General features: G+C 43.8%; 1 protein-coding gene across 1 annotated transcript in view; it reads right to left on the bottom strand.

Annotated features, from left to right (window-relative positions):
* Window positions 1-26,925, bottom strand: part of FKBP8 (FKBP prolyl isomerase 8) — a 44,964-nt gene that overhangs the window by 14,705 nt on the left and 3,334 nt on the right. Inside the window, exons 2-6 of the mRNA XM_072112522.1 lie at window positions 24,502-24,836; window positions 6,114-6,283; window positions 5,744-5,832; window positions 4,834-5,051; window positions 4,447-4,619 (exon numbers count right to left, since the gene is read on the bottom strand). Coding sequence (XP_071968623.1) covers window positions 4,447-4,619; window positions 4,834-5,051; window positions 5,744-5,832; window positions 6,114-6,283; window positions 24,502-24,805 — 954 coding nt within the window. The 5' untranslated portion in view covers window positions 24,806-24,836. The remainder of the gene's footprint in view (window positions 1-4,446; window positions 4,620-4,833; window positions 5,052-5,743; window positions 5,833-6,113; window positions 6,284-24,501; window positions 24,837-26,925) is intronic.

Raw genomic sequence — 26,925 nt, 5'->3', positions numbered from 1 at the left:
AGAAAACTCATACGACTTCATGGACTGTATGATCTCTGGAGGGTTGACAATCCAAGAGATCGTTCATTTTCCTTTTATTCCCCACCGCATGGTACACATACAAGGATAGACTACCTATTTGGAACCATACAATTCCTCCGACTCATGCGCAAATCCACCTTGGGTCCCCTCACATGGTCAGACCATGCCCCACTAACGTTAGAAACGGCAGATAATTTTGCTGTAACGCGCGCATGTCACTGGCGACTGAATGAGTCACTTATTAAAAAACCCGAGCAGAGGGATGCGCTGGCCACAGCCATCACGGAATTTTTTCAATCTAATGCCAATGATGTGGCTCTACCAGCACTGTGGGAGGCCCATAAAATGATGGTGGTCGGGGGCAGTGCATCTCTCTAGCCACTGCAATAAAATCAGATAGGACCCAACAAGAAACTCAATTGACCTCCGAGCTTAAAGCATTAGAGACAGCACTAGCAACATCCCCTTCCAAGCCAGTCCTCCAGCGAATAATAGAGACAAGAGCCAAACTTAAAGAACTGGCCATGTTTCGCACGGAAAAATTGTTATTATACTCCAAACAAAAGTACTACGAAAAGGGGAATAAGGCACACACAATCCTGGCTAGACAGCTGAAAACTGAAGCCTCCAAAACACAGGCACACTCCTTAAGACGCACGGACGGTTCTATAACCTATGACCCGAGGGAAATGGCAAATATTTTTTATGACTACTACTCTAAACTTTATCACCTGCCCGACACACTACCTCAAGACCCAATGACTAGAGACACCCGTCTAGACGCCCTTCCTACAGGAATGCAATCTCCCACGCTTACCAGACGGCGCGTTGACCGCTTTAAATGCCCCCATAGATGCCGACGAACTAGCTGAAACCCTGAAAGCACTCCCTGGAGGCAAATCGCCTGGCCCAGACGGTTTAACTTACCTGTATTATCAGACATACCAGTCCATCCTGACTCCCTATTTACTTCCCCTATTTAATACTTTCTTAGAGGGCTCCCCAGTTCCAGGCAACATGACACATTCGTATATTACCTTGATCCCCAAACCGAATAAAGATCACACAGACTGTTCTAACTACAGGCCCATAGCATTGCTGAATGCGGACTATAAATTATTTACCAAAATACTAGCCAACAGGTTGATCCAATGGCTCCCGCAAATAGTCCATAAAGACCAAGTAGGCTTTGTGCCATGTAGACAAGGGGGGGATAACACTAGGCGTACTATTGACCTGATTGATGTAGTTAACAAGGTAAAGGGGGAGGCCCTGCTTTTAAGCCTGGACGCCGAAAAAGCGTTTGACCGCTTAGGTTGGCCATTCCTGTTCCGGACCCTACGGGCCTATGGGCTAAAGGGCCCCTTTATGCGAGCTGTGGAAACTCTCTATACCAATCCCTCAGCCACGATAAAATTGCCCCACTCTATTTCACCCCGCTTTCGCATCCATAACGGAACAAGGCAGGGCTGCCCCCTATCCCCCCTATTATTTGTCTTATGTATAGAACCCCTAGCGGCAGCTATCAGGAAATCGGAAAATATTAAGGGTGTCATGGTAAGAGACAAAGAGTTTAAATTATCCTTGTTCGCGGATGATGTTCTACTAACACTCACACAGCCCCATACCTCACTCCCTAATCTCTATGACCTACTGGACACATACGGGAAACTGTCAGGATACAAGGTTAATATAAATAAGACAGAAGCCCTTCCAATAAATATCCCCCAGACTCAACTGACGAGACTTTGCTCTAACTTTAACTTTAAATGGCAAACCCGATCACTAACGTATCTGGGGATCCAAATCACCACATCCTATAAGACTCTATATTCTCAAAACTTCCCCACATTATTTGAAACTTTAAAACAACTGATGGCTAATTGGCACAAACTACCTCTTTCTTTTTTGGCAGAATAAATGCAGTTAAGATGACCATACTTCCTAAATTAATGTATTATTTTGAGACACTGCCGATTCCGGTCCCTCTGAACGCATTGAGGTCACTCCAGGCCTCCATGCTTCAATTCATTTGGTCTCATAAGCGGCATAGATTAGCCCAGAAACTCCTAATGCAGCCGAGAGACAGAGGAGGGCTGGCAGTTCCTGATCTGCTTAAATATTATTGGGCAGCTCACCTCCGCAGAATCCCAGCATGGTCAACACTCTTGGCCTACTCCAGATGGATGGAAATAGAAAAGCTCTGGAGCGCCCCTATACATCCCAACTCTTTCCTATGGGCGACATCTCACATACCACCCCCCTCTCCCTTACTTGGCCCAATGAATCATACTAGATCCATTTGGCTACGTTGTGCCAAAAACTTCCCTCTGGCCTCGGAACATTCCCCCATGACATCCTTCCTCTATAACCCGACCCTACCCACTAGTCTCACTGGACAAATGACGAAACCTTGGCATAAGGCAGGCTTATTCAGATTTGCGGACATCGCTGATTTCCAGAATAGAGAACCGCTCAGCTTCTCTATTCTAAGGAACAAATTCTCACTCCCACTCACAGCTCAGTATGGATACTTACAGATTAAATCCTATATGCTTTCCCTTTACAATTCACCAGCGGTATCACTACCTACTCTCTTTGAAATTATCTGTAAAGAAGGGTCGAGCACCAAGGGATTAATATCAGCCATTTATGCCCTGCTTAGCAATCCCTACCCTGACCACAATCCCCAGCATGATTATATGCTAAAATGGGAAGCCTTTCTAGGAAGAAAACTACCACCTACAGTCTGGAAGAGGATCTGGGACAGGGCGGCCAAGACATCACAGTGTGTACAGTACAAGGAAAATCAATATAAACTCCTGATGTGGTGGTACCACACCCCAGCCTTACTGCACAGGATCTATCCTGACACTAGCGATGCGTGTTGGCGATGTGACTCTCAGGGTGCCAATATACCACACATCTTTTGGTCCTGTCCCCAAATAGGTAGCTACTGGAAAATGGTAGGATCGGTAATAGAATCTACCCTGGGTAAAGCAGTACCCTTAGACCCCAGTGTATATCTTCTGAATATCCTCCCTGACACCTTGGGCAAGCAATCAGCTAAACTACTTTTACACCTCCTCACAGCGGCAAAGTGCCTAATCTCCTCGAAGTGGAAACAAGCGTCTCCCCCTTCCCGAAAAGATTATTGTGTTAGGATACAGGATGTTCGTACAATGGAGCATTTGACAGCCTTGTTGAACAACAAACTAGAGAGTTTTAATTTAGTGTGGGCTCCATGGGATGACTTCTGGAGAAGCAGAGACATTCTCTGAGTAACAATGCTCTATCAATGGCCAATAGACCTTTTTGATGCGCCGTATTAGGGATACCTGAACCGACACCCAACTTCCCCTTTGTGTTTTACCCTTGTCTCGTGTCTATATAGTGTTCAGCCAACACCGCCTTACTGTTACACTGTTATCTTGTTATACGGTTTTTTATGTTTTACAATAATACACTATCCTGGCTGCGAACAGGGATACTCCAGTCATTACTATGTACAATGCTATATTTTGCTATGAAACATGGAATGTCTATAAAAAGGAAAAATCAATAAAAATACAGTTAAATAAAAAAAAAAAAAAAAAAAAAAGTGGCATGTAGGTGTTGAAGGAACACAGTCACCAGCTTGTACTACACCAGCCTTCTCAGGTAGGGTATGCAATGTCCTTTCTAGCATTACCTTGCATATCTTGTACCTATAGTACCTACAACCAAGCCTTTGGTATCCTATGAAAGATAAGAATCTCCCCTTTCAGGCTTGTGGTTCTGTGATACATAAAACTGGAAATACAGGCAGTTAAGATTGAGATTTGTTATCTCCCTTTAACCCCTTCACGCTCCCTGACGGATATATCTGTCAGCGGGCTATGAAGGGTCATGAAGAGGGCTCACGGACCGAATGCAAGCAATAGGGCCCACAGTAATGTATAGCAATCCCAATGGAGGGAAAACCTCCCAGTGTGTAGGAAAGTCATCCACAACATAGGCTCACATGCCAGGGAGACATCTAGTGGAACCTTTCATTAATGCACAATATTTCATTCCTTTACTGTTTTCACAGAAGCCATGAAGATATAATGAAACTGTGCAAATAGTGAAAACAAATATGTTTGTGTTCACACTAACCCACAGACTGATGCTAACACAAGGCTCATGTTACCATTAAAAAAATACTCTAATAGAGCAGTTCCTGCACTGGCTTTGTAAAAAGCAATGTTATCTTTATATAAAATAGAACATAAAACTCATTTTCTGTCACATTTCTACTTCTGATGGATGTCAGCATTTCCTTGTTATCAGTAACATCACAATCAATACAATGATATACAATATAGAACACAATGCATTAACCTTATGTAGCAAAATAAGAGTGAATTACAGAAAGTCTGATAGTCAAGTCCCTATTCCTCATACCTTTCCTTTCCTGAACAAAGCCTTGATATTTTCTGGTTGTTGCTCTAGCACCATGTTACATGACTTCAGGGCAGCCTCAAAATGGTCCAGTTTTAGTTGAGATGCAGCCAGATTGTTTAGACACTTCATTTTAACATCCAATAACTCATTCTCTTCGTCAGGTGTAAAATCGACTACATGATGGGGAAAAAAGGAAAAGAAAGCCATTTATCGATGTGTGGGGCTTATATTAGGAGGGGATTCTTATCATTTAGAAGTCAAGTTACATCTTTGTACCTTCAAAGTAGATTTCTCATGCACTGCAGTAGAAGCGTAGTATGAGCACTCCCTGGAGAACATGGGCACATTTTATTTATGGTATTCTGGTGTTAACCCTAAACAACTCACCTTTGGAGCTGGAGTTAACAATCTTCAGAGCTATATCATAAGAGTTTATAGCAAACACATAATCTGCTTGCTGGTAATAGAAATTTCCACGTTCCCGCTTCTGGTTGGCCAAAGCTAGCTTTTCCTGCCCAGTCAGAAGTTCCAAATCAGGACCATCAAGTACATCAAGCAGGGTAACCTCAAGGAGAAGGTTGGCATTGGGCAAGATATTTGGAATCCTTGAAGGCAAATAGATATGTTGTCATACAGATTAATAATCACGTAGAAAGGTTAAACACAATGGGGCAGATTTACTTACCCGTTCCATTCACGATCCAGCGTTTTTTCCGAATCCGTCGGGTTTTTGTTCGGCCATGCCCCCCGAATTTCGACGCGTGCATGCCGGCGCCGATGCGCCACAATCCAATCGCATGCGCCAAAAACCCGGGGCAATTCAGGGAAAATTGTTGCAAAACGGGAAAATTCGGGTAACCCGCCGTAAAAACGCGATTCGGGCCCTTAGTAAATGACCCCCAGTGACTGTGAATGGCAGCCAAGCTACAAAATAAAGAGCAGGTCCTTTTCCTGCCCACTCGCTTCCTATGGATATCAGCGACATCAGGTGCAGCATTGTGCATGAGGCTCATATGGTACATGATGAGGGCATTAGTTGGATGCCATAGATACCAGTGACAAATTATATACAGAGCAGAGGCCTCAGTCTGCCATTTTATACAAGTGTTGCATCCAGCAGGAAACACTGCTTTTTAACTTAGTGAAGTATATTATAAAGTTTACTATTATCATTATTTTCTGAAATAAAAAAAAATTCAAAGATAAAAAAAATCTTTAAAAAAGATTTAGCAATGCTTTAACTTGGGGGGGGGGGGGGATAAGATTTTTTGGAAAATACCAAAGAAACAGTACCTACCTGCCTTGGGTCCCATAGCAATACTTGGAATTTGCATCAATAAGTACAGTTTCTTCAATCCCCATAAGTTGCACACATAGGTCCAGGGCCTAGAAAGAGAGAGATAGGCAGAAATATACAAATGGTCCTGTCTGTGATGAAGCAGCAAGGGTTGGCAGACATGGAACAGAAGAAAACAGTTTTCAGATGGTACCACTTTCCCACCAGCATGTTGCAAGTTACTAGCAGAAAAACCCAATTGGCCCTTTCTATATCAAGGAGGATATCGATACTCCGATAAACCAGTAAAGCACACTTTGTCACATCACCGGTCATGCTTAATGTCACATTTCAGTAGTCTGTACCTGAATGGATGTACAAACTGGATTACCTGTATTACATCACCATCTCCCAATGTAAAAGTGAGGGAGACCCAATCTTCTACAACACTGGCATCTTCTAGTGAGGTCTTCAGTCGCACTGTGACATCTTGACCTTTCCTTGGCCTGCTCTCAGGTCCTTTACCTGGAGTCAATACTTTCTTTTTTAGAAGCCCATTACCTGTAGGATAATAAAACACATAGACTGTAAGCTCGTGTGAGCAGGGCCCTCCCTCCTATTGTTCCATATGATTGTTTGAACTCTGTAATGTAATGTTATATTTGTATATGTCCCCTATTATTTGAAAAGCGCTGCGGAATTTGATGTCGCTATTTAAATAAAGATTATTATATAACTAAATATTGAAAGAATTATTCTAAAGCTGAAGTGTACATTAAATGATCTATTCTTCCATTTATCATTTCTTCACATCCTTACAGTAGCCAATACAAACCTTTAAATGTCATAGGTATGACTGTATGTATTAGATTAATAAAAGCTGCAACAATCTTTAACATCCATTCCGTAAAGACTGAACAGTTTTCCCTGAGAAGAACCCTGCAGTGATGCTGCAAGTATTTTACTACAATTAGAATATTAAAATTTAGAGTTATTTTACAACTACATTTTTCTGGTTTTAAAACAAGACCACAAACACGGTCCTGAACATGAACAAGGACCTTACAGTGGCCATATGTCACAGACTGAACTCCATGTTCAATGCGATGCATGGAGTCACTATATCCCTGTGAGACATTGCCACCATACAGGAAAGCAGGGGGCCAGGCCATTTTTTATTATGTTTGCAGTTTGTGCAATTAAGCCCCAAGGTAAAAGCGAAGTTTGGAGCTCTCATTTCACCCTGGGAAGGAAGAAATTCTGAAAACCTAAAAAGATGATAATAAGTCATGCCTCTCCTATCTCTTTAGCTACATTTACACCAAGTAGGTCGCCTGGGTATTAGCCCAGCACGCTGGAGAGAAGGTGGAGTGAGCGCTACTCACACCTCCCCTCTCCATAGACAAGCGAGCAACCAGCACCATAACATGGCATAATTTAGGACATATCCCATATTATATTCATAGTCGTATATTTTGCGATGCTTAGTCACTGTGCATTGAGGCAACTTGTAGCTACGTTTTCCCTTAGAAACGAGATAGCTGTCCTTGGATACAACCACCACTGTACTCTTCCAGCAGTAGCCATGCGCTATTGAGGCGTCTGACCACATGGATTCAGCTTTCTTTCCCACAGAACGGCTACGGGACCCAGAGATAGATATAGATATATATACTCACCGGCCACTTTATTAGGTACACCATGCTAGTAATGGGTTGGACCCCCTTTTGCCTTCAGAACTGCCTCAATTCTTCGTGACATAGATTCAACAAGGTGCTGGAAGCATTCCTCAGAGATTTTGGTCCATATTGACATGATGGTATCACACAGTTGCCGCAGATTTGTCGGCTGCACATCCATGATGCAAATCTCCCGTTACACCACATCCCAAAGATGCTCTATTGGATTGAGATCTGGTGCTGTGGAGGCCATTTGAGTACAGTGAACTCATTGTCATGTTCAAGAAACCAGTCTGAGATGATTCCAGCTTTATGACATGGCGCAGTATCCTGCTGAAAGTAGCCATCAGATGTTGGGTACATTGTGGTCATAAAGGGATGGACATGGTCAGAAACAATACTCAGGTAGGCTGTGGCGTTTCAACGATGCTCAATTGGTACCAAGGGGCCCAAAGAGTGCCAAGAAAATATTCCCCACACCATGACACCACCACCACCAGCCTGAACCGTTGATACAAGGCAGGATGGATTCATGCTTTCATGTTGTTGACGCCAAATTCTGACCCTACCATCCGAATGTCGCAGCAGAAATCGAGAGTCATCAGACCAGGCAACGTTTTTCCAATCTTCTACTGTCCAATTTCGATGAGCTTGTGCAAATTGTAGCCTCAGTTTCCTGTTCTTAGCTGAAAGGAGTGGCACCCGGTGTGGTCTTCTGCTGTTGTAGCCCATCTGCCTCAAAGTTCGACGTACTGTGCGTTCAGAGATGCTCTTCTGCCTACCTTGGTTGTAACGGGTGGCGATTTGAGTCGTCACTGTTGCCTTTCATCAGCTCGAACCAGTCTGCCCATTCTCCTCTGACCTCTGGCATCAACAAGGCATTTCCGCCCACAGAACTGCCGCTCACTGGATGTTTTTTCTTTTTCGGACCATTCTCTGTAAACCCTAGAGATGGTTGTGCGTGAAAATTCCTGTAGATCAGCAGTTTCTGAAATACTCAGACCAGCCCTTCTGGCACCAACAATAAACAGCTGTAACAGTTATCACTGGTGTCTGTAATGAAGCTTATTGTTAATCCTGGTTCTTATGACAATCCAACATTTTTAAAATCCAATTGCCACAAAGACCCCAAAAAAATTTGGCTTCGGCTACAATTGGGTTGGGCTAAAATATACAGTTCCGACTTACATACAAATTCAACTTAAGAACAAACCTAAAGACCCTATCTTGTACGTAACCCACGGACAGCCTGTATATAATATATATTCACCCCAACAGCGGTGGTGGTATTCAAGGATATTTGCCATCCATTCCTAGAGAACTATATGACTGCATTTATGGGAAATTATCTTCACACAGGTACGATTCAACATTAAATTGAAGAAATGTATGTAGATGGCAGATTAATTAAATGAAATGTGAATGTGCAGATGAGAATACTCCTTTAATAACTGTATATATTATATGCATCTGCATATGTAGCTCAGGGGTGTCACACTCATTTTCACGGGGGGCCACATGAGCCACGCAGTTGCATTTAGGGGGTTGAATGTAATTTTACATGTATCTACATTTACATTGTTCACCATTACATTTGGCTATTTGATGACATCCACAAAGCTGCATATAGTTTTAAAGGACATCTTCCACCAGCATCAAGGATTGTAAACCAAGCACACTTACACATGGTGTCTTCCCCCTCTGGCAGCATTGTCTCTCATTTAAGCTTCTTATGCCCTTGTTTTTAAGAAAAACAGAAGTTACTCACCGGTAATGATGTTTCCTCGTACCACGACGGCACCAACCAGAGAGAGGGATCCGCCCCCAGGGACAGGAAACCTGAGCTTAAAATCGTGCTCCTCCTATCCCGCCTCAGTGGGTTACAGAGACTTGGAAGAGATTCATCGTTAATACATCAGAAAAACATTTTCCATGCATGCGTAGTATGTGGATATATACCCATATACGTGCGTATATGAATATTAACGTATATATACACTTTTTTTTTTTTTTTTTTTGCGACACCCAATTGACCGACACCAAGAAAAAAGTAGGAAATAACACCCGGGTGGGAATATACCAGGTGCCGTCGTGGTACGAGGAAACATCATTACCGGTGAGTAACTTCTGTTTTCCCCAGCACCACGACGGCACCAACCAGAGAGATTTTCAGAGAAGAAACTTTTTAGGGAGGGATAATAGAGGAAAGAACCTTCCTCCCGAAGGAAAGGTCGAGAGAACCCGCCACATCCAACCTATAGTGTTTAAAGAAGGTGTGGGGGGGAAGACCAACATGCAGCTTGACATATCTGTTCTAATGAGGCATGTCTGAACTCTGCCCATGATGTAGCCAGAGCTCTGGTGGAATGGGCATGAATATTTTCTGGAATAGCTCTTTCGGCTACTTCATATGCTAACTGGATGGTAGCCCTGATCCATCTAGCGATAGTCGTTGATGATGCACTTTTCCCCTTGTTCTTCCCTGAAAAGAGAACAAACAGACTATCTGTCCTACGGAACGATTCTGAAATCTCAAAATATATAAGTACACTACGCCTGACATCCAGATTATGAAAGGATTTTTCCTTATCTGACTTAGGCTTTGAGCAAAAAGAAGGCAGAACTATATCCTGAGATCTATGGAAGTCTGAGACTACCTTTGGAAGGAACTTGGGATCAGGTGTCAATACAATTTTATCTGGGAATAAAACAAAGTATGGAGGTCTACAGGATAGTGCAGCAATCTCGCTTACTCTCCTAGCAGATGTGATAGCTACTAGAAATACAACTTTGAAGGTAAGTAGTTTTGAAGAGAGTTCTTCTAAGGGTTCAAAAGGAGGACCTGACAGAGCCTTTAGTACTAAGGATAAATCCCAGGGTGGAAAACTTGACCTAGCAGTAGGGTGGAGTCTTACGGAGGCTTTAACAAATCTAGCCACCCAAGGATGGTTGGCTATGTCCTGGTCAAACAGAGCTGCAAGGGCCGACACCTGGACTTTTAGTGTGGACGGTTTCAGCCCCTTTTCTAGGCCTAGCTGTAAAAAACCCAGAATGTTACCGAAATCTGGCTTACACATATCAATTGGTCTCTGACCCATAAACCTAAAGAACGCCTTCCATGTTCTCAAATAAATCCTGTAGGTGATGGGTTTTCTACTTTTTTGAAGGGTCGAAATGACTTGACCTGACAGACCCTTTTTCTCAAGAATCAACCTCTCAATAGCCATGCCGTAAGATGAAGCCCCCTCACCTCCGGATGACAAATAGGACCCTGGTATAACAAGTCTTTCCACTCTGGCAGGACCCATGGATCCGCTATTGTCATGTCTCTCAGACTTGAAAACCAGGCACGGCGAGGCCAAAAGGGGGCAATGAGGATGACTTTTGCCCTTTCCCGTTTTATTTTCCCCAGAGTCCTGGGAATCAAGATCATGGGGGGGGAAAGCGTATAACAGGTGATGGTCTCCCCAATTTTGGGAGAAGGCATCTATTGCCAATGGACGATCCCTGTAATCTATGGAGAAAAAACGATTCACTTTTCGGTTTTTTCTGCTGGCAAAAAGGTCTATTTCTGGGATCCCCCACTTTTTGGTTATCAGGTTGAAGATCTCCCCATTGAGGCCCCATTCTCCCTGTCGGATGACATTGCGGCTCAAGAAGTCTGCTTGGGTATTTTCCGCCCCTCTTATGTGTATCGCCCTTAGTGACGCTAGGTGAGACTCTGCCAGTTGAAAAATGTGAGAGGTTATCTCCATGAGTCGTGGACCCCTTGTTCCCCCCTGCTTGTTTATATAGGCTACCGCCGAGGTATTGTCTGATCTTACTACAACGTTCTTGTCCCTCAGGAATGGAAGAGCTGCTTCCAGCCCCTTTAGTATAGCCCGTAATTCTTTGTTGTTTGATGAAAGGGTTGCTTCCTGAGTGCTCCAATGGCCCTGAAATATTCTGCCTTCCATGTGAGCCCCCCAACCCCCCGGGCTTGCATCTGTTGTAATGGTTTTTTCTGGACCTGAAAACCAGGGGAGGCCTAGCTCTAAGTTCGCCCGATTCAACCACCAACTTAGAGACTCCTTTACTAACTCTGGAATGTGTATCTCCTTGTCTAAGGAAGAAGGATTCTTGTCCCAGACCTGAAGAAGAAAATACTGTAAGGTTCTTGTGTGAAACTGAGCCCAGGGAACTGCAGGGATGGTGGCCACTAGACTCCCTAGAAGGGACATACCTTTCCTGATGGTTGTATGTGAGGACCTTTTTATGTTCATTATACTTTCCCTTATTTTCCCCTGCTTCTCTCTGGGAAGAAAGGTTTTTTGGTAATTTGAGTCTAGGAGAACCCCCAGAAAGAGCTTCTGTTGGGATGGGACTATTTCTGACTTTTCCACATTGACTAGCCAACCCAGAAAATCCAGAATTTTTCGGACCCTGACCACCTGACCCTCTACTGCTTCTACTGAAGGCCCCACCAGAAGAAAATCGTCCAGGTAAGGTATGAAAAGCCCCTGATCTAGTCTGATGAAGGCCGACATCTCTGAAACAATTTTTGTAAACACCCTTGGTGCAATGGCGATACCAAAAGGGAGGGCTCTGTACTGGAAATGTTTTATCTTTTGACCTAACTGAATCGCAAATCTTAGGTACTTCTGATAATCCGGGTGAATAGGTACATGATAATAGGCGTCTGTAAGGTCGATTGACGCCATAAAACACCCCGGATATAACAGATTTACCGCGGACTTTAGCGTTTCCATTTTGAAGCTTGGTATCTGTAAGAAACTGTTTAACTCTCTCAAATTTATGATAGTTCTTAGGGTCCCACTTGGTTTTTTTACCCAGAATAGGGTCGAGTAGAACCCTGTCTGTTCTTCCCCTAATGGGACTGGGCACAGTACCTTTTTGGAGAGCAATTCGGTTACTTCCGCCATCATCATGCTGCCTTTCTCTCCCGATGGGATTCTTGTTATCCTGAACTTCTGAGGAGGAAAGTTCTTGAAGTCCAGCTTTATCCCCCGAAATATGGAACTGAGAATCCACTGACTGCATGAAATGTGTTCCCAGGCAGGGAGGAAGTGGGACAATCTTCCCCCCACCTGGGGCCTCGCGTCATTGTGGTCGGAAAGTGGACTGCCTAGACTGCGAGTGCTGTTGGCCAAACAAATAACCCCTAGCTGGCTGAGTGGGTCTGGATGGACCTGGTCTGCTTTCCCTATCCCTCCTTTGGTACCTTGATCTCCGAAAGGACCGAAAGGATCTGGGTCTATTAGGGGTAGAGGTAGTGGGAAAACCCTTCTTTTTGTCACCTGCTTTTTCCAGCAAATCATCCAAGATGGGCCCAAACAAAAAATTACCATCGCAGGGAATGCTGCATAGTTTACCCCTAGAGGCCATATCCCCTGACCAGTTTTTTAACCATAGAGCCCTTCTGGCTGAATTAGACAAGGCTGCAGATCTAGCTGAAAGTCTTAACACGTCTACTGAAGCATCGGCTAGTAGAGCCGCCCCTTTTTGGATACCTGCTATTGAGGCTTTAAGGGATTCTCTAGGGACTTTGTTCTGTATATCCCCCCCAAGATGGTCTAACCATAACAGGAGTGAGCGAGCCACACAGGTTGCCGCTATTGCTGGTCTGAAGGAAGTGGTCGCATATTCCCATGATTTCTTGAGAAAACCTTCTGCTTTTCTATCCATGGGATCTTTTAAGGCATTAATATCCTCAAAGGGTAAAGAGGCACCACGAGAAATTTTAATAATGGAGGCATCCACTTTTGGTGGAAGGCCCCAGCCGGACGTAGCGTTCTCATCAAAGGGGTATTTCCTCTTAATAGCCCTAGGGATATAGGATTTCTTATCGGGGCTCTGCCTTTCTTTTGAGATCAGGGAACGAATGGTATCATGGATAGGAAAGGTACGCCTTTTCCTCTCCGTCAGCCCCTCAAACATTATGTCTTGCACTGATTTATGAGGTTTTTTCTCCTCTATGTCCATGGAGCATCTAACCATCCTCAATAGTCCTTCCGTATCCTCTGCCAAAAATAAAGGACGTCCCGACAATTCCTCTTCTGAGGCTGAAGAATCATCCCCTTTTTCTCCTTCCTCCTCTGACACGGATAACGTTTCCATGGGAGTAGCTGAGGAAGGACCTGGGAGGTCTTTACTTATGAAGGCAGGTTGTTGGTCAATGATATTTTTAACCGACACCTGCACTTCTTCTCTAATAACAGACCGCAAAGATTCCAACCAAGAGGCAGACTCTTCTGCCATAATTTTTGAGATGCATGAAGGACATGTACTTTTCTCATGGTTCGCAGGCAATTTTCTACTACAGATCTTACAATCCCTGTGATGGGTTTTTTTGGTGGCTTTTTTGGGGACCTCTTCTCCCTAAAGTAGTTTTTTTAGAAAATTTGCATCAGTGTCAGAATAATCACAGTACAGAAACAATAAGAACACTCACCACCCTGAATTACCGGAGTCGGGGTCCTCAAGGGCTCAGGAGCATCACGTCTTTCTGCCATGTTGAAAGAGTGTTAGAGCGCCGTCCACCTGAAAGCCCCGGTCTTTTTATCCAAGAAGGCTCCGCCCCCCCCCCTTCCGGTATGGCCTGGCTCTTGTGAGTTATTAACTCTTTAAGAGTCACAAAACAAGGCCAAAAAGCTAACTTTGGCTGGCGTTCCACTCACCCAAGGAGGAGTGCTATAATCCCTGGGCTCCTCCTGGATCTTGACGGCGTGTCGGGCGAAACACGGCCCCGCGAACCGGAAGTACTACATCCTTACTTCCGGTCGCGCTCCACCATGCGCCAGAACGGGCGTGCGCGCGTCTGGTCCCGAAAGGAGACGGCCGACCACGGGTGCAACTCCCTGAATGGAGGCCTCCGCTGGTGAGTAAAACAAAACGAACCGCCAACCAGCGGTTTAAAATAACAAAACAGAGAGCTCAGGTCCCTTCCAGGGACAGGAAACCACTGAGGCAGGATAGGAGGAGCACGATTTTAAGCTCAGGTTTCCTGTCCCTGGGGGCGGATCCCTCTCTCTGGTTGGTGCCGTCGTGGTGCTGGGGAAAAAAAAAGCTTTACAATTATGAGGAGCTCCAGGCTCCATTACTGTATATCGTATGGAGCCTGCAGCCCTTCAGGCTTATATGCATAATTTTGAAAGCCTTTTTTTGTAAAAATAAAGTCATAAGAAGCTAAAGGAAGACCAAATCCTGCCAGAGGGGGCACACACCTGCATGTTAGTGTGCTTGGGTTACAATCCATGATCCTGGTGGTAAATGTCCTTAAGATGTCCTGTGCCGCAAACTGACATATATAGTATATCGGCATCCTGAAAGGGGTGTATGAAGAAGTCTCTCCGGTTGAGCCCTCTCCATACAGACAGAGGAAGATGGATATACAACTGCCATTGATTTGCAACTTCTCTTTCTCTCTTGCTTTATGTAGGATAATATTCTGATCTTTATTATGTAAAATGCGGATAAGAATTGGACAAGACGTATTGCCTGGTGGCAGTGGCCTCGATGGGACCCGATGAGCCCGTTCTCCCGCAAACAATGGTGTTAAAGTGCTTCGCCCAAATAAGGACACAGCAGCCATTGCTAAAAATAGTCGCTGGGATTACGGCCTTCTACTCTTTCACCCTAGAACAGCCAACAGTGTGGATTGCATGCGGGAGACATTAAGTCTGACAGAGGGTAGCTGGTCTTCCTCCTCTCCCATTGTCCCCTCAAGGGACCCCATTTTTTCAGACACCTGCTGCACATCATGTCGGATAATGTTGAGATCCTCCTTCACACCTCCCATCAGCATTGTAAGAGAGGATATGGCATTATTACAGCTGTGCACTGCATTTAGCGCCTCTTGTAATGTGGACACTTTTGCTCCAGCCTCACCTCAGTCTTCTGCCGACATCTCCCCTGTCTGCCTGCTGGGTCCTGACTGCCCGTGAGCGAAGTGTTGCTGGCGACTCACCACTGCTGCAGGATCAATGGAGCCACTGCTTTCCCCGCCCGCTGGATGCCTGTCGTCGCCCTCTCCGACACCTCCTTGGTACGCTTCTAAATGCTGCCACCAGCCATCTGTGCCGCACTGCCGCTCCTGCTTAGGATTCCGGGTGTCACGGAGGGCACACACAGCTCAGACAGTTTACAGGATAAAATGCTGGGTGCCTAGCAGGAGCTCCTCAGCGTGCGTCCTCTCACATCTCCGCCCAAGCCACACCCTGACTGCGATCACTGTCAATGGGGGAAACACCCCGCAGATAGACATTTTTTTAGGGGTTGATGATCTCTCCTCTTCTTTTTAACTTCAGACCCCCTGCTCTACCACCTACACACCACCTCTAGCTTTAGGGGCTTACATGTCGGGACAAGGGAAATCCGTCTCTCATCTTTTGCAGATGAACTATTGCTTGTGGTCTCTGATCCCCAACATGCTTGCAATCCCTATTGGAGGACATAGTTGGGGTAGGACAACTATAAAACAGAAGCACTTACGAGATCCCCTTTGGACAGGGAATTCCCCTTTCAAGTGGCAAACCTCTTCACTTACATACCTGGGTGTACAGATCTCCAAACAACAAGCCAAGTTGTATAAATAAATATAACGCCTTATGTACAGAATTGATAGCAGACACTCTCCAAATGGCTACACCATTCCCGTTCTGGTTATGGCTAACCTACTTAAAATGGTGGAATTCCCTAAGCTGCTATATCTCTGGCAATCTCTGGACACAAACTCAGCGTAGCACTAAAGGCCGTCTGTGATTGTTGATGGCGGTGGCAGCAGCAGGTTGTAAAAGTATCCTCCAAACTTGACGCAGCCCCACAGCGGCCCCCTTTAGACAATTTTTGGACAAACTCACTTTCATAATGCGCATGGAATGGATAGAGGCCTTCCTGAGCAGGGAAAAGAGAATGTAATCTTGGGGAAGTTTCCTTTCAGTACTGTCGCCAGAGATGAAGCAATTTCTAATTTCCTCGTCACCACAGTGTGGTACCAGGAGCGACAGCTTGTAGGAGATCCCCCAGAAGAACTTAACTGAAACTTGGACAGACAAGAGGATACACACCGCACAGCACTTGATTGTAGTATTGTTGTACTAATACACCATGCTTGGGTCAGGGGACGTAAACCGGGGACTGCCTGTATATATAAAACTTCTTTAGGCCATACCATAACATTCAGGGGCACTGCAGATATCAGATGAGATACGTCATTCACCAATGCAGATTTTGCGCCTCTATGGCTACAATGTATTAAAGATAATATGCCTTGAAGGGGTTGAGTCGGAAACTACTGCACACACATAATAACCGGTAGGGAGCGCAACAGTCCATATCCCTGCCCTAAGAGAAGGTTTCCAGAAATTCTCTGATGGGATTAAGTTTCTAGTTTACCTCACTCAGAATCAAATCTAAAATTCTACACAGACTGCAAATATATGCCAGACTTCTGGCAGCTTAATACAGTACCTAAGAGACCAGGTAAAGGATCTGCATCTGTACACCCTGCGTGATGGAATTTCCATCTGTTTCTTATAAGTCATGATGAGTGAGAACTTCCATCCATAATACGGTTCATGCCTCGTGCCACTTGAGAATAAATACCATCCTTCACCTCCATAGGAAAGCCATCTACTTATTTACCCAATCAATGACCGAGAAATGTCCTATTCCCAAGCCCTTAAGTTACAAAAGTAAAGAAAAAAAAAGTAATACATGCTTTAACTCACGCACCCCACTGGGAAACTTTACATTTGTTAAAACTCCTACACAGGCAATGTCCACTTGCCATTTTTAAACACTCATGGAAACAAATATTAAAAGGGTTTCCTGGAATACCTACCACATATTTGGACATTAAAAAAAACATCTTTCACAAAAAAAAAAAAAAAATGGTTGTCACACACAGATAATATAGAAGTTTAAGTCAATATTGAGCACTCATGGTGTGCACAACCAATATGTACAAGTATATATAGACAGGGAGGGGAAGTGAAAAGTGATGAGCATTGAGTCAACTAAAACATAGCTTTTAAATTTGTTAATTTTAATATATCAACCTGTGGGGTTGGATCTATATATATTCTGTATGCACATCATGATGTGAAACAATATTAACTTTGTTTTTGGTTTAAATTTTTAACTGGGGCATCAGTTATCAGTGTTATCAGTGGAGGAGATTTATCAGTGCTTCTACGACGTTTTTTTTTTTTTTAAATCAAACGTTCACCGATTTTTACTGAAAACTACACTAGGTCGACCTGGCATTTTTTTGTCCGTCAACCAACCAGAACAGCTGGTGGATACATCGTGAGGTCCAAGCCTCATGATGTAACTGCCATCATCACTGGATCCCCCAGAATTTGGGTGCACAGCGCTTTGACAGGGGACTGAAGATATCAGCCCCATCACAGTAAAGTATCGGGCTTGTCAGGGTGATCCTTACAATGAAACCAGACAGGGCAATTTCTAGACTATTTGGTTTAACCTCTTACCATCGTGCTGAGCCCTCTCCATAGAAGGTGTGTGCATATTCCAACTAACTCCCACTGGTAACACACGCGATTGGTGGCAGCTTTTCTGGCGGTGGTAGATAGCCAATGGCGCATGGATTAGATTGTCGCTCCCCGATGAAGCAAAATCTCCTGTAGACTGGCAGTATATGGTAGCATCAGACAACCTAGGGCAGTGATGGCGAACCTTTTAGAGACAGAGTGCCCAAACTACAACCAAAATCCACTTATTTACCGTTAAGTGCCGACGTGGCATTTTAAGCAGTAACTTAATGCTACCTGTTCTTCCACTTCTTTCAATTGTATCGGCTGCCTGAGACCACCCATACAGTTGAAAGAGGGAGGGCAAATTCAGACTTTAATTATAGCTTATCTCCAAGTTGCCTGGGACAGCAAGAAGATTTGATGGATTTGGTCCTGTTTGGTGAACTCTGTGCCCACAGAAAGGGCTCTGAGTACCACCTCTGGAACCCATGCCATAGGTTCGCCACCACTGACCTAGGGTTAAAGTACCCTAGAGAGGGCTGAAAAATATATTTAAAAAAAATTTAAATAAAAACCTAAAAATACAAAATCACCCCTTTTCTTTGAATCAATATAAAAATAGACAGTAAAAATCAAACACGTTCGTTATCGCCGCATCCCAAAATGTCCAAACTATCAAAATATGACAACGATTATTCCTGGCAAGCAGAAAATAACACCCATATGTTTGAAACGCCACTTTTTTGCCAATTAGCAAAGTATAAAAAAAATGTACAGTCCACAAAATGGTAGCAATGAAAAAGTAATCTCATAAAAAATTTAAACTTGTACACTAAAGTATGAAAAAGTTATTAGCAAAATAAAAAATTTTTTATTTTTTTTTTTTTTTTGCACCGAAGGTTTGATTTTTCTTTTTTACATGGATTAAAACACATTACAACCTATATAAATTTAGCATCCCCCTGCTTGAACCAACCCAAAGAATAAAGACGACATGTCATTTGGGGCGCACAGTGAAGGCTTTAAAAACCAAGCCCACAAGAAAATGGTGCAAAATGCATAATTTATTTGGCAAATGAAGCACAATGGGGCAGATTTATCAGGCTGTCTGAAAGTCACAATATTTCTAGTTGCCCATGGCAACCAAACGCAGCTCATCTTTAAAATATTCATGAACACTGGTAAAATCAAAGCTGAGCTGTGATTGGTTGCCATGGGCAACTAGCAATATTGTGACTTTCAGAAAGTTTGATAAATCTGCCCCAATGTCTGCATCCTGGCAGACATGAGAGTCTGCAGCTCCTCCCCTTTCCTCACCAACTCGACGGCTGCAGGAGAGGGAGAGGCACAGCTCTAGCAGAGTGCAGCACAGCTCAAGCAGCTCCTGGCCAATGGTAGCAACAGCCATGAACCAAACGTTGTATATGGTCATGTGACCAGTGCATCAGCGATCCCTAAAGCAATGAAGAGATATTAAAGTGGCTACGGATCATGGCCAGGGCTAATGGAGGAGAAAAAAGATCTCATGCTTCTTTGGCTTTTTTTTTTTTGGTCTTTTAAGAAGTTCAATAGCAGGCATTAATACAACCTTTGGTTACCCAACTGTATTACATAAGGGTGATGTCACACATGGCGTTTTAGGCCATTTTTGTGCCGTTCTTTGTGCGTTTTTAGATAGTTAAAAAACGCATGCTTTTTTTTTTTTTTAAAAATGCATTCAGTTTTTGTCAGTTTTTAATTGCGCAAATTCAGAAAACCGGACAAAAAAGCAGTTTTCAAAAAAACGCCTACATTTTTAAAAACTAACTAAAAACGTCCCAAAGCTGCCTAAAAACGCCATGTGTGACATCACCCTTATGTAATACCCCAAGTAAGCTTTTAGCTGCAGCAAATAAATGCTCGTGTCTACTTATTCTGCAAGCCATTTTGTAACCTTGGAAGGTTCTATGCCGCATCTTCTTCTACCTTTTAGATTCCCGCAGAGTTAGAGACATTTCCTGGAACCCAATCTATTAGGTGATGGACAGTAACTTGCAGGCAATGATGTCTTCACCTCCCACAGCAGGCCTAGATACTAGGATACCAAGCTCAGCAGCTCAAGTCTCCCAGACATAAAAGCTTGGGGTTATCTGGGAAAACCTCCAGTAGGCCTGGAGTACAATGCCCTCAATAATAACATATAAAGGATACTTAATACACCCAGATCTTGCAATAGGAGGTCAGTTTCCAAAACTAATAAATGGGCTTGTCAACTTGAGCCAAAGCTTTCAGCAACAGGACACAGCATCATACATAATTCCATGTACCCTGGAAAATGCTGCTTGTGGTCCTAATGAGCTCCCTGCACAGGGATCCCTAAACCTCAGCCTTGTTATTCCACCTGCAGCTAATAGGGAGATTTAGGGTTGCTCACTTCACCTGTGCTTAAATATGCACCATTTCCCCATGCTGCAAGCTTACTCCAGCAAATGATGTCTGTCCTCACTGGCTGGGCAGATTACGGCGACATCTCGTAAATCACCTCCACCGTCACACTAGCTGCCTGTAATGGCTTCCTCTGGGCCTCCTATATTTCACTTGGGTGACAGCTAATATATTCCCAACATCATGGCTCATTGCTGAAACTCATGGCAGGCCGACTATTAATGGCTTTCTGAATGGAAATAATCATTGACTGCTACTCCCTCTGGTGTCTCTGGATCACCTCACCATCAGTCTAGGGCCAGTGTGCATTATTCTACTCTGCTTCATTAGGAAAACTCTTCAAGAATAATAGACTGCAGAAAAGGACTTATGGAAAATGGTCCACAAACGCATCAACTTTTGCTTCAGTCATATTACACAAACCTGTATAAAGTAACCTTCAATACTGATTCTTCGGGCGATGCCACACATGGCGTTTTGAACACGTTTTTGGGCCATTTTTGAGCAGTCCGTTAAAAAAAAACGCATCCGTTTTTGTTTTTTTTTTAAACGCATCCGTTTTTGTCCGTTTTTAATTGCGCAAATTCCGAAAACTGGACAAAAGGCATGCGTTTTTAAAAAAACTGATGCGTTTAACGGACTGCTCAAAAACGGCCCAAAAATGTGGCATCACCCTTACATTGACCCGTCTAAGGAGGGATGGGACCAAAAACAGCAATAAAGCCGACTAAAATTCGTAAAGCAGGGGGTCAAAATAATCTTTATTGTGCAATCACCACACGGGTATTAAAATGTGAGAACTTTCTTTCATGGGAAAACTCCTTTAACCCCTTAACGACACATGGCGTACTATCACGGGAGCGGCTGGACATAGAGGGCTGATCCCTTTCTGTACCAGGTGGGAATTTGCTGCATATTGCCCAAGGGTTAAAGTACCCTTGGAGGTATAAAATAAAATAATAGTAAAGGAAAAAACAAAGACAGAAATTTTTGGAAGGTGGGGAGTAAAAAAATGGAAAACGCACAAATAAAGAAGAGCCTGGTCATTAAGGGCCCAGCCCATTTTCACCTTAACCCCTTAATGACACACGGCGCAATAGTACAGCGCACATCGGGTGCGGGTGCATTGAGAGTGCTCACGGGCTGAGCCCTCTCCAAAGCTGGTAAGCCCGAGAGCCCTCTCAATGCACCCGCAACCACCGCGCGCTGTACTATTATGGCATATTGCAGCAAACAATTACCGGTAACACCCGTAATTGGTGCTAGCACCAATCGCGTTGTTATCCCGTCAATTGCCGCAGGCAAAGATGCCGGCGCATGGGGGGCGCCAACTTGGTGACGATTTTTGCTCCCCGTGATGTCATCGAGTGGGGTGCGATCCATTGCCATGACAGCCTCGGGTCTTCCGAATTGCACATTGTAATGAATGGTATGGAAAATCCTCATATATTGCCATACTGTAGTATGGCAGTATATGGTAGGATCAATCAGACAACCTAGGGTTAAAGTACCCTAGGGGTTCTGAAAAAAAAAAAAAAAAATTATATCAAAAAACCTAAAAATTCTTATTTCCCTAGAAGCCATATAAACAGTAAAAATTATAAACACATTAGCTATTGCAGCGTCCCAAAATCCCTAATCTATCACAATATAATAAAGTTATTTTCACTGCGTTTAACCCCGTAACGGAAAATAGCACCCAAAAGGTGAAAATTGCACTTTTTTGCCATTTTGAAAAATATAAAAAAATTCTATAAAAGAAAAAGTGATCAAAAGTTTGTACAGTCCTAAAAATGGTAGCATTGAAAACATCATCAAAAGCCAACCACACACAGCTCCTTACACCGAAGTATGAAAAAGTTATTAATGCCAGAAGATGGCAAAATCCCACCCCCCAAGTTTTATGTACAGGAGTTTTTAATTTTTGTAAATGCATGAAAACATTATAAAACCTATACAAATTTGGTATCCCCGTGATGTTATTTTGGGCGCACAGTGAAAGCCATAAAATCCAACCCCACGAAAATATGGCGTTTTGTCACCGATTTCACAGCATTTGCAATTTTTTTCCCGCTTTCCAGTACACGGCGTGGAATATTAAATGCAATCCTCCCTAAGAAGTGCAATTTGTTACGCAGAAAGCCATCACAGAGCTCTTTACGTGTAAAAATTAAAAAGAGTTATAGATTTTTTTTAAGGTGGGGAGTTAAAAATGGAAATGAAAAAACAAAAACAGGTCAAGGTCATTAAGGGGGTTAAAGGAAGTCTACTATTTAAAAAAAAACACCTAAACGTTACTTACCTATGCTCCTCTTCATCTTGATCCCTGAGGTGTCCTTTGCTAAGCTTGTCACTCTGGGACTATTCAAAAAAAAGAGGTCCAGGCTGCCCCCCCCCCTCGTGACGTTACCCACCCTCTCCCAAATGCAGCAAAAATGGTGAAAAACCACATTTGCCCCATATTCTTGTGGGCTTGGATTTTGACTTACAGTTAAAGTTATAAATAGCAGGACATGGACAAGATGTCCGGTTCACCGGGCTGCTAATGATGTATGTCCTCGCACCTCCTTCTCCCATGATGGGAGCTTGGGGGAGCAAGGCGACGTCATGCAAGACGCACTAATTCACTCTTCTCTTGTGACGTCACCTATCTCTCCTAGCATGGGAGAGGAAGGTGCGAAGCGTGCATAATTAGCAGCCCGGAGAACCACACACCTTGTCCCCGTCCTGATTTCCTTTAAGCCTGTGTAACAGTGTAACTCTATGGGAGCTCTAATGAGAAAATCCTCAGCGGAGGGCGAGGGTCGCCGGGAGTGGGCCGGCGTGGGGACAGCAACTGCCTACGCCGGCCCACTCCCGGCCACCCTCAACCCTCCGCTTGGCCGGCCGCGCTGCTCACCCCCCCCCTTCAGTCCCCACTGGCATGAAGGTGGCAGATTGGCTAAAATAATTGCAAGTGCTAATAATAAGCTACAGAAGTGGTGCAGAGCCCCTTATAAATATGCCCCACAGCGTCAGTATCTAAACTATGGACTTATTGGTTGGTTGTCAGTAGGAGGATTTTATCTCATTAGAGCTCCCATAGAGCTGTCCCCACGCCGCCGCACTCGCTGCTGACGGCCACTTGTCACATGTCAGTGTGACAGCCTGGATCCTGCCGATGGCTCTGTGCGCATGTGCGAAGTGACCAGCGATCCGCAGTGCTGGCAGGAGCACTCCGCTGTCCCTGCCCACAGCCTGTGCTCCGTCACAGAAAAAAGCAGCCAGGGGTAATATAACACATGGTAAAAGGGCAGCCAAAAAACAAACCTAAATATCAGCAGTGCAAAAGGAGTTTTGTTATTGGTCATGTGGACACTGCATTATCTGTCCTTCTGAGTGGTCCGACACGCGGTGATCCTGCTACTGATCTTTCCCTTCCTTGCAGCTTGCGCCGGACCACTTAGCCAACACGTTACAGGGGATAACTGCCAAACATACTTTTATGCATGGCAATTATTTTGGGGGGGTAATGGCGCCTGATCATGCGTCCATGAGGAAAGGTGAGGTGTTAAAGCGACCTCTGAGTACAACCTTTTTCCTTTTTTTTTTTCATTTTCTTAGAAATTTCAACCTTCGGAGCAGACTAGTGCTAATGCACCAGACACCCCAGAGCAGACTGAGGCAGATGAATTTTATTTAGTGTATTTTTGGGGAGGGGGGGGCATCACTCTGCTTTATTTTACGTTCTTAATAAACTATATATGCATATAAATATACAGATCACATATACCAGTGATCCAATGGTAACAGCCCATGCAGAAAGGATACACATTGCATCTTCCCAGCATGCCTCTCACCACCACAGTGCTCAGTATAAGCCCTGTATTTGGGAACTGCTGCGATAGTGGACTGATAATATCAGCCCCCTGTCAAAATACAGAAGTGGGTTGTCACAAAGATACCTCAATCCTGTTGATGGCTGTGTCTGCACAAGGGCACACTGCCATTCACCTCCGACCACTGTAGAGGGTTATGTGAAGGTGTAATGGAGCCACGGCCCGGAGGGTTTGTGCCGAGATGAATAGCCGCAGATTTATCCTTAGATTTACAGGTAGAACCTTTAACCTGTATTTTGATGATAAATATACATTTCTATTAAAATAAAATAAACAAAGCTACAAGGGATCTTCCAAGTTACCTAAAATATCCAGCCACTCCTCTTCTGCTTGTTTTCCATCCGCATCATCTTTTGTCTTTTCCTTTGATTCAGTCTGTTTTTTGACCACCCCCTCATTCTCCACAGTTTCCAGAAGTGGAAGATCACTCAGGTCATCATCATCTTCCCCCGTGCTGTCTATGATCTCAAACTCTTCTGTACTGTCCACCAGGGAAGCCCGGTCTCTTGGTTTGGAGTCGTTCTCTGATAGAGGAGCACTGTCAGACCCCTCTTCATGTACTGGAGAGTCATCCACACTAGACACAGGTTCATCTGTAGAGGCCATCCTCTGGATGGAGCTTGGAGGAATAAATCACCTGAAGGATAAACAAAAGAGATCACTTCAAAATGAAGTACCGAAATGTTAGTACCATAAACTGTGACTTGGTCAAGCCTGTAGGCTTCACACCAAATCTATTTCCACTCCTCATTGCTTCTCCAGAAGGACAGACTCCAATACACATAAAAGGCTCGCAGAAATGTATCAGGCGCTGGGATCAAACAGGCACTTATCAGACGGACCGCAGCACAGAACATTGGGAGCGACGGAGGAGTTAAGTACATGTTTATTTATTTTTTTATTTTTTAAAAAGCCTGCCCCAGCACAGCTCCTAATTTTTTTTAAACTCACAGACAGCTCCTTTAAAATTGTTTTACGCGTCTGTGTAATCACATGTCCTCCAATGGCACAATACCTGACCGTGTCGAACCAGCCACAGGCCTATGTAGTGACGTTGCAACAGTTAAAGGGGGTTTTACCATGAAGGAAAGTTTTCAAATTTCAATCCCTAGTGATGTTTACACAATAAAGATCATTTTGAACCCCCTTACAATTTTACTCAGTTTTATTGTGAGCTGACAATGTGCTCAGATTATCAGGGTGCATGTTTATCAACACTTTTATTTAGCTTCTGAAAAGTCTACTAGTATCTCACACATAGAAAAAGAGAGACAAGACAGATCAAAGATGATGAGATCCATGAGATGGAGGACACAATGACGCCCTCAGCTCTGCTAATTCACCTATAACACAGTCAGCTCTGCTATATTCTTCCCTCCCCTGGATAAAGTCCTCATCTTTCTGTAGCTTGTAGAGCAAGCCTCTGCATGCTGCTTGCCAGCATGAAATGCCCATGTCTGAGCTGGTCTTGTAATGCAGGGGGGAGGGGCAGGAGGCAGAGAGCACTGCATCCTGCAGACATGAAAAGCCATTCATGAGAAGAATCTGACCATAGTCAGATGATCTACGGTCAGAATCAGGAGCAACCAAATTGTAAACACCAGGACTGATAGAGATAGGTTGGAATTATAATTGTGAAATGCTGTATTTTTGAATTAGAGAATGTGTTATTTTGCTATATTTAAAGGGGTATTCCGGGAATATGAACGTCTGACACAAAAACCCATGATGATATAAATAAATGAATATAACAAAACTCAATTTCATTTGTCACAAAATGGAGCTTAAATAGTTTGATTTTATGATTTACAAAATTTATGGCCTCTCTAAAGTAGGTGGAGTTATCACCAAGATGGCCGCCAATGAAAAATACAAGTTCCATGATCCTTTAGTTCTCAGTAACTCCTCCTACCTTTTATGCTCTGCTCCCAGTGATGATCTAACAGGTTTTCTTGCTCAGTCACCATAGTAATGATGTGTAACTGCCATTACCACAGCACTAGTCACACTGGGTGCACTGCAACCAACCGACTACAGCCAAACATAGTGGTGATCACATGACCTGCCCAGGCAGGTGCAGGACATGTGATGTGGACATGTGACCAGCGGCCATCTTCTGTTCTGCGACGGACCGCGCGGAGGAAATTAACGGACTGATTAAAGGGCCAGTAGCATTTTAATTCTTCATTACAGTCTATGTCACCAGCATTTTTCTGCTAAGGGGAGCAAAATTTTAAATAACAACTAATTACACATTAGCTTATATTTTGAGTACCCATTTGCATATGAATTATGTTTATTCCTGGAATACCCCTTTAAGAACCTTGTATTCATGGAAATAGAGCTTTAATGTCAAATTGTTGGGAAATCTTAAAGGGCATCTACCACCAGGATGAAGGAATGTATGCAAATTAACCATGAGCAGCTCCAGGCTCCATAGGTGTTAATGGAACATGGCGCACTTCAGGCTCATTTGCATAATGCATTTCATCCTGGTGGTAGAAGTCCCCTAACCCCTTAAGGAAAAGCAAATTTATGCCTTTTTCACTCCACAACTTCAAAAATCTATAACTTTTTTACAGTATATACTCCAGAATAAACCAAGTTTTTCAGCACAAAAAATGTGCTGAAATACCTCACCTCGGCTTATACTAGAGTCAAGAAAAATACACAGTGTACTCACCTTCCGACACCCCCAGGCAGGCCCTCTTCTATACAGCGATGCT

The sequence above is a fragment of the Engystomops pustulosus genome, chromosome 1 (assembly GCF_040894005.1).
Source record: "Engystomops pustulosus chromosome 1, aEngPut4.maternal, whole genome shotgun sequence".
Lineage (NCBI taxonomy): Eukaryota > Metazoa > Chordata > Amphibia > Anura > Leptodactylidae > Engystomops > Engystomops pustulosus.
Note: the sequence above shows the minus strand (reverse complement) of the source record. Positions and strands in the feature narration are given on the sequence as shown.